At 39.2% G+C, this 9,086-nt stretch overlaps 1 protein-coding gene across 1 annotated transcript in view; it reads left to right on the forward strand.

The window, feature by feature from the left end:
• The window catches only part of GET4 (guided entry of tail-anchored proteins factor 4), a 114,260-nt gene extending 105,871 nt beyond the window's left edge, over nucleotides 1-8,389 (forward strand). Inside the window, exons 8-9 of the mRNA XM_069209855.1 lie at nucleotides 1,878-1,950; nucleotides 6,987-8,389. Of these exons, the coding sequence (XP_069065956.1) occupies nucleotides 1,878-1,950; nucleotides 6,987-7,075 (162 nt within the window). The 3' untranslated portion in view covers nucleotides 7,076-8,389. The remainder of the gene's footprint in view (nucleotides 1-1,877; nucleotides 1,951-6,986) is intronic.
• Nucleotides 8,390-9,086: the final 697 nt, after the last annotated feature.

Below are 9,086 nucleotides of genomic sequence, written 5' to 3' on the forward strand. Positions count from 1 at the left end.
TATGTCGCAGTCACTTCAAAACTTTTTCATTGTGTGCTTTTTGTCCCCTCAAAGCCAAGTTCATATATAATCCATTTCGGCCAGGTGGCCTTCATCTAACTGAATTGTGTAGTGGCAGAAAGTTAAGGGCTGACCAGGAGAGCCATCTGGTCAAGCTCATAGGGGGTGTCTGGATGAATTTAAAAACCAAACAAAAAAAAAGTTTGTAACTTTTACATTTTTGGCCTTTGAGAAAGGATATGGGTAAGTCCTCCAAAGCTGGAACTAGACTGGTCCATTGTGGACCTCTGATGATGATTGTCCTGTGTTATATGTGAAGAAGTGTGGACATCCTGAAGTCCAGGCACCAAAATCGGTGGCCCCAATTAACAAATCAGATAGCTAAGATAGTGGCCACACTTGCAATTCAGGGTAGTTTTGAAACAGTAAACATATGCAGTATTTGCTTTTTCATGGTATGTAAGTCTACATGTGTTTGTGCTTGCTGCAGGCAACGTCTGTGGTATCATCCAGGAAATCAGCTGTAAAAAGTGGTTGACTAGACTATAACCCAGAACTACAAACAGCCCACTAAAAAATGGCCTACACACTGACCTATCGTAGCAGTCTTCTGGCAGAGCTAGATTGCATGTAGACCAATCCAACCTTGCCTTCTACTTTCGGATGAAAAGATTCAGAATGCTGCTTTTCTACCTAGTCTTATACTCTGGCGAGTCTATGCACAGACTGTGTTTCTGCAGCATGACTCCAAACACTCAGTCATCCCTTCCACTCAGTTTCTGGTGAGGTATATAAATTAATCTCACATCGGGCAGTCACCAGCAATAGAGAGATGGCCACGCAAATTTTATTTTTGCCGTCTGTGCGGAATTGATTGCTTTTGCCCTGTCCCTCTACGTGTTCTAGTTCACCGAAAAGGCAGATGGATTTTTTGTCAAGATCAGACCTGCCCTCGAAATGGTTGGTATAGTAATACCCTGAATGCTAATGCAGGGTGGCCATCGCGGCCTACCTAGTTTGCTGTGGGTACATCACCTTCTCAGGTGAGTACCACTCTTCAGGTGTGAAGATATAGCACAGGCAAGACTGGGTTTATGTTTTTTATACAGAAACAACCTTTGTTGATAGTTTGTGTTATTAATATCTATTCACTAATGTTGCCTCTAGGCATTGAAGGTGTTGTTTGCAGAGCGCTGTTTTTAGTCAGTTTTTTATGGAGATCACCCTAAACAGTATTTCCAAACGTTAAAATGCTTAGCACGTTGGTCTATTCTGTGGGCTTTCTGTGCAACAACCTTCACGTTGCTCAACTTAGAATATTGAATACTCTTTCCACTGAGCCTTTCCCTATTTTAGCACCACAGATGTAATATAGTAAGGAGTCAACTGTGATCAGAGAGCTGAATGTAATTGTTTTCCTCACATTCTTCTGTCAGTTTAACAGATTGAGAAAAGAGCGCTTCTCCCACTCCTGCATGCTTGAATGCCAATATTTATGCAATGACCGGTTCGTCAAAATGTCCTATCAGCTATAGCATTAAATCTTTATGCATGGCAGTATGCTAAATCACCTTGTCCATGGTCATTTTCAGCAACAATTGCCTCCTCTTTCCAGATGAATAATTAGGGTGTGGTAGAAGCAGTGGAACTGATGAAGAGTTTGAGTTTGCAAATGTATAAAATTAAAACCATGTACAAGTTCACACTGTACAGCTCTACCCATATCCCATTTTATTTTCTATCGCTGGCCTTTTACAAAACTGCGACCCCCTCCTTTGATGGTCCAGCAACCTGGTTAGTCTAATTTGAGGACTCTCAATTTGTTATATTCATTTGTGTTCATGTGCAGAGTTCTCAAGTTGCTTTTTATTTTGCAGTACCTCGACAGGATAGGGCAGCTATTTTTCGGAGTACCGCCTAAGCAGACGTCGTCCTATGGAGGATTATTAGGTAACTAAAACAGGATTCTTACTAACTTTGTTGCTTAAGTAGAAAGGGAGCGTTCGAAATTGCACCCAAAAAATTATGTTGCACCTTCATGGGGTTTCTGTTCACTCATGATAGGAATCTGTGAATCTACAAACTCCTGAGTAAACCTTGCATATGCTGTGGAATTGCAGAGCTAAGCATAACTAACATCTAATGTAACTAATATGAATCAGTATACATTTTCATATTTTTTCAACCACACCAATATGAGCTCTATACACGAAGGCCCTTATTATGAGTCAGGCGGTCCTGGGCCTGCCATAGCAGTGGGCCGGCCTCCACATTCTGACCGTGTCGGAGCTGCCACAGTCCAACTGCCGGCACTGCCAGGTTGCTGCCGATCGACAGCCCGGCGGTGCTGGTGGTCTTAATCCGCCAGGACAGGGCTGCAAGCAGCGCTTCCCTGGGGAATACGAGTCCCCACTCTGCCGGCTTTTGCATGGCAGTTCAACCGCCATGCTAAGGCCCGCAGAGATGGGGTGCCGTGGGCACTCCCTTCGTGCTTTTCGCTGCCTGAATTATGGGCAGTGGAAAGCTCGACAGATTTTGTCGCACCCGACACACCGCAACATTGCTGTCGGCTCAATTGTGAGCTGGCGACAATGTTGTGGCATGTTTGCTGCTGCGGGAATCTCATAATCGGGCCAGCCGGCGGAAAACAGTAGTGGCGGTTTTCCATTCTAAAGAGTTTGGGGCCTAAGTGTTGTAGTATTACTATTAAGTATGTTCTTCAATGAAAAACCACAGTTTTTATTATTTTTTTGTATTTTTTTTATTTACCTTTTCTAGATTAGTCCTGTATCTGGTTGAGTAGAATGAAACGTCCTTTTTTTTTTTTCTCTCGCATGTATTTTTGAATCTGCTAATTACCCTAGTTTTTGTGCTTTAATTTGTGTAGTCACTGACTTTTTCTGAGCTGGCCATTCTTGTTCCAAGTCCACAAAATATATACCTTCCCGTTTATTTGAAGGTTGATAGTTGAAGGAACTGAATGCCAAATTTGTGGAACACTTACTTCACAGGGTTGTTCTGTCTTCTCTCCCCCTTAAAATAATAATAGTAGATATAATAGATATTTTCCCAGGTTTGACTCAATGTGTTTTTGCGTGTCTGTACTGCAACAAGGGATGGTATTTTGTTTCATATTTAGTGGTCAGTGATTGCACTACTAAACAAGCATTGGAAAACCCAGTCTGTCTGACATTGGCTGGTAGCCTTTTGGCCATGTCATTTCCTGTATTGCCATGGTTTTTATAAAACGTTTTTGAGGAAGCTACGAGGCTCTCTCCAATAATAAAGAAAAGAAATTGGGGCAAAAAAGCATTTATTTTTTTCTCCAAAAAGCACACATTGCCCCAGTGGTACATAGTATTGAAAGGAACTACGTTTTGGGCAAATGTGTTTCTTTCGAAAGAGCAGAATACAGTAACTCACACTAAAGTTAGCCAGTAACTAAAGTGGGCACCCAACTGCCCCATTCTCTATGCACCCCCAAAAGTAAAGAAGAAAAATTGATAAAGGGGACAGGACACTAAAAGGACAATGAAGAGAGACAATGGCTACAAAACTCAGAACAAAAACAGCTGAAAACGCACAAAATGAGAATGAAGATCGGCAGAAAGCACAATCACATAGAGCTAGAGTAATGGCACAAAACATGGAGTAAAAGGAAAATAATGAATAAAGATGAATCTGCAGAAAAAAACTGGAAAAAAATCCGAAAGGAAAGACTGCAGACTGAGAGGAAGACGAGTTTGAAACCAGAGATAGGGAAACAGCTTAACCAGAAAAGAATGAACCTATAAAGAAAGGCAGAAAAGGCTTTATATGTTGCTGGTTAAAATGTGAGATTCCAACTGAGATTAATCTACCTGTTACAGAGTTTAGTTCGAAATCCACAAGTCACAGATTCACATTCTTGTGAGAAGTCAGTTAATGAATAAGTTGACCCTGGTGGAGGTAAACTTTGAACATTATTACGTCTAATTCAACATCCAAAAATGCTGTACTCGGATATATTATCTCAAACTTGAATTCTGTTATTAAATCACTTAATAGAAATCTTCACAAATTCCACAACAGCTAACATGCGTTTTGAGGTAAAAACCTCTTTATAAAGGCACCAAGATATGCGTTTGTTATGTCATTGGGTGTACCCATAGGATACATTCATTAAGCGGTAGTTCATCTTTCTTCCAGATTTTTCCTATGGGTCTCCTAAGGAAATAACCACGCATTGTAATGCCTTGTCAAAGAGGTTTCTGAAATAGAAACACGTTGGCTGTTGTGGAGTTTGTGAAGAATTCCATTAAGTGATTAAATATAAGAATTCCGTTTTGAGATAATATATTGGATATAGCATTTTTGGATTTTGAAATACACATTGTGAAACTGTTTAAAGCTTACCTTGACCAGTGTAAACTTGATGGGGAAAAAAATGCACCATTGGGTTTTGGTGCTTGAGGCGCCAGGCTGATTGTTCCTATACCCCATTCCAGTGCAATAATAATTGTACTGCAGAGACCTGTGTCGTGTGCGGGTCATTGGATCCCAACCTAGTCTGAAATCATAGGTACACACACTTACTGCTGAGATCTGTGTGTAGCGTGCAGCTCAGAGCCTGTAGTGTCAGTGAAAAAGTTAAGTGGTTTGGTGAACCTACAGCAGAGGTGTAGGTCACAGCTTCTTATCGTAGTGAAACAGACCTGTCATCAGAAATAAGGCTGTAATATGTGTCACTAGTTTCACCGCTAGTGTAATACCTTCCTTCAGGTAGGATACTGGCTGCATGAGCTCTATTAGAAGAACCCTGGGTTACAAAATTAAAAGAATTAAATAAGCAGCTGGAAACATTAAATTCTGAACTTCCACACTACAAAGTTTGAAGGTTACATATGCATAGGAGGTATAGGAACAAAGAGTCTATGTGAACCTTTCGGGTGAAAAGCATTCTATGAATTGGTTTCCAGGAAATGGGAAATACCATTCATCTTATACATTGTCCATTAAACGGTTTACATGAAATGTTTTCTGTGATGGCATCCCATGAGATTGTGTTTTTTTTTTAATCACATTGAACCGTGCTTTACATAGCGGTATACGATGAGGGTATTAGGCTGTCTTGGTTGCTTTACATGCTTGGTCAGTAGGCATTCTGGCCTGTGGGTAGTGTTTGGCGTTCTGGGGCAGTGTGAATAATGGCCTGGCCATAGTGATTTAGGGCCTGTGGGTAGTAGCTTGGGAGCAGGGCTTTTATCATTGTTAATACTAGGTTTGCGATTGTGCTTTACAAAGTTAGGTACGGTTAAAACACATGTTTGTTTGCAACTATATGTACTGAGACATCGTAGAAAGTGGTCCATCTACAATGCTTAATGCGCTTGAGCAATATTTGCTTGGTTGTGGTGCTTTACATATGGAGTCAGTGTGAAAACAGACGTGGCCAATGTGCTCCTGCTTGTGCGCTGCAGAAGCTCTTTGGGCTTTGGTGCGTTTAGAAACTGGATGATTGAGGACCCTGGCATTGGTGCTTTTGTACTGGAGAATGTCCCAAACTGGTAGGACTATGGTAATTTACATCTGTAATCTATTGCTACGTGTAATGTACTTAATATTTAGTATAAGTATTAGTATTTGTATAAAAAGCATGTATCTTTTTTTTTTTTTTTTTTTTTTTAACTAGACAGTTCTTGATGGAGGGACATCATTACCCAAACCATAATGCATTTTGTGTGGCGTTCTCAGTGCTGTCGTTCACTTGTTTTCTACATCCCACCTTTCTTACGTTGTTCAGAATTTTGGTGCACTTCTGGTTTTCCTGCTTTTTGTGTTCTGGTCCCGAAATGTGCAATGAAAGTGTTTTCTGAGCATGTAATAAACGTGGAGAAATACCCCATTTATCCTTGATTCTTTTTTTTTTCTTTTTTTTATGGAAGCACACACTTGTGTTCTGCTTTAAGCGGTCGGTCTCAACTGCTACACCTGCTTGGTGTAATATGAGGTTGGAGTCACATTTTCCAGGGCTGCTTTTGGTCCTTTTCCGCCTTAGCTAACGTCCAAAGTGCTCTACCACATTATGTACGGAGTTTCTAATTGTCATGAAGGTCGGTAGTTGACCTGCTGCTGACATCCTTCAGTGATCTGAAGCTCTTCTTTCTTTAGTGACAGATAGCTGAACAATGCACATAAAATATGACCAACAGGTCCGTTGTGCAATCCCTCAAGGCTTAGCACATTTTTGATGCCATCAGTCGCTCAGATGTTCTCCTTCAGGCTAGTATGCTACGGCTGTGCCAACAACATCCCGATCATAGTCAGTGACAATCCATTGGAACACTCACGATCTGCTTAACTGTCTTCACAAAGTATGAGCCACCTTGCATGCCCCTGCACCCTGCATTTGCTGCTAGTAGATACTTCAAGAGTAGCTACCTTATTAGGGAATTTAACAAACGGAACCATTAAAAATCAACACTTACTGGAAGATTGTGGCTTTGTTCTCATATACACATGTGCAACCTTTAGCCTTCACGTGGTAAGATTAGAATTTTAAAAATATGATTGCCGTCTGAGACCTATCAGGTTTTCTAATCAATTTGTAAATCTAACATTAAATGCCTCCATTTTTGCAGTCTTTCTGACGTTCTTACACTTGGTAATACGTTCGGGCGAAGGATTGCACTGGGTGTACGCAGAAATACATTATAGAAGGACTAGTGATGCCTTCGTGTAGTCTAGGATGTTTACACTGCTGGGTCAATGCAGATTCAAAACTAATACCAACTATTAAATTATCCATTATTATGTTCTTTAGCTTGTTATACGCAATAAAATAGCCTGGCAGAGGTGAAGGAAAATCAAGCAAACACAAAGATTATTTATTTTGCTTTTAAATTATTCAGTTTTTAAATTGAAAGTTATGGATAGGTGTTTTTTTTTCCTTGGAGGCAGAAGTATTCTAAAACTGTGGATTTTAACATAACTATTTTGTCTTGTAGGAAACCTATTGAATAGCTTGATGGGAGCTGGAGATGAAGACGATATTGAAGATGGCCCAGACGACAGTAGTCCCATTGAACTGGATTGAGAGACATGCTGTTTTCTTCCAAGGAGCTGCATGAATTAGAGATAAATGATAACTCAAAAGACCATTACAGGATTCTAGTCTGGCAATTTCTTTCTATGCAGATGCCAGGACACAATGCATTCTGTTAAGCAATGGCTTCAGATGTTGGATCTCTAATATTTATACCAGAATAGTAGGCAGACGAACTGGTCACAGTGACAGTTGGCAAAACCTTAGAAAGGAGATTTTTTTTTTTTTTCTTTCTTATTTTTTTATTCAGATGTAGTCTTTTGGGTTCAAGAGCAGTATTCCTTTTTCAGAGATGATGCACAACTTAGCCGAAACACTTGACTTTTACCTTTAATTTAATAAATTGGACTACATCTGGTCCACAAAAAACGAATATTTTGAGCTCTATCACAGCGGGGTGTGTAGAAAGCCTGGGTAAGTTATTTTTCTGTCATCCTTGTGCCAAATGCATTGAAGACCAGCCAACAAAATAAGACCAGACTGAGTACGTAGGCTCGCACAAGCCAGGGATGTTGGTATGCCAGTCATTGTCCATGCTGTTGCAGTCACTACTCAGAATAGCAGGTTTCAAGGAGCGGTTGGTAAAGTTTTGTCGGCTGGGATTCCTTCGATCTCTCTGCTAAATTTACGTTTTTATCTGTTACCTGCTTTTTCATCTACACTTCATATAAAATAGCACATGGCACATTTTGAATGTAGATAAAGGATCAGATTGTAATTATTGCTTATACGCAAACCACAATGAAATACGTAACCTTGCAAAACTGTATGTCTTCTAATCCACCTCTATACAAACAATCCTAATCTTTATTTCACTCACACACTTAATGTACATTGAATCACTTTTTATGTTTGTGAGTGATGAAGTGCAAGAAACTAGGTTTTTCCTAAAAGAAGTAGAACTCTTTTTCAAGCTAAGTTGAACATAAATTGATACTAGTAATCTAGTAAAAGGGATACTCCCAAAGGTGGTTTCATAAATAATAATACAATATTTATTTGTATCTCTTATTTCCTTTAACATTTTACATATACAAAATTAAATGGCAAAATATTAAAGGAAATGCAGCTTGAAGAAGCACGGGTTAGTCAAGTAAGCCTGCACTTGAAAACCTTACAGATCACTTGTTACCAGTATGATTCAGGAATAGAAGTATCAAACATGTTTCCTTTTTTTAGGAAAAAAGGAGCAAACACAAATATCATGCATTCAAAAACATTTTATTTTTGTGTAAAAAATAAATTACTTGAAAGAGTTTGTGTTTGTTGTAGGGTTCAAATAAATTCTTTGTACTGGGATTGTCACCACTGGATGTTTTTTTAAAATTTTGTCATAATGTTAATGAGACTTCACTTATTATTTTTTTTTAATACAGGTTATTCTTACTTCACTTTTGTAACAAACCTCGCTAAATTATCCATCTAAAGCTACCACCCTCCATGCATTCCATGTTTATTCTTCTAAAAAGACTTCTGCTTGAGTGCATTACTCTGTATAGCACACAAACTTAAATACTAAGGACAATACTGCAACAAGAAAATGCCCAATATAGATATCCTTTACGAAAGAGGCCCAACTATCATTTCAAGTAATAGTACAAGAACAGAACTCTCCCCATTGGTTTTCTACAACCTCTTCATTCTCCGCTCTCTCATATTTACCCAGTTCAATGTATTTTCTGATGCCGCAGTTTGAAGCATCTCTGAGCTTGCATTTTGTATCTTTGTTCTTTGCATAGCAGAAGGCGCTCTTAATCCCCAGTAGAAAACACCGGCATTGTCGTTGCCCATATACTTAATTCCATTTATTAATAAGTCGTTCACTATTTTATCATGTCTATACATAAAAATCTTTCATGTTAAAACACAAAAGCCTTTTGTTATAAAAAGACAAACCAAATGGCTTTGTTAAAACGTGTTGGTCATTTGCAGGACACGCCCTGCCAAACTGTGAAAGCTTTTAAAAGCACACATTGAATGAATCTATATCTTTGTATAGTTT

This window comes from Pleurodeles waltl, chromosome 10 (genome assembly GCF_031143425.1).
Source record: "Pleurodeles waltl isolate 20211129_DDA chromosome 10, aPleWal1.hap1.20221129, whole genome shotgun sequence".
NCBI classification, from domain to species: domain Eukaryota; kingdom Metazoa; phylum Chordata; class Amphibia; order Caudata; family Salamandridae; genus Pleurodeles; species Pleurodeles waltl.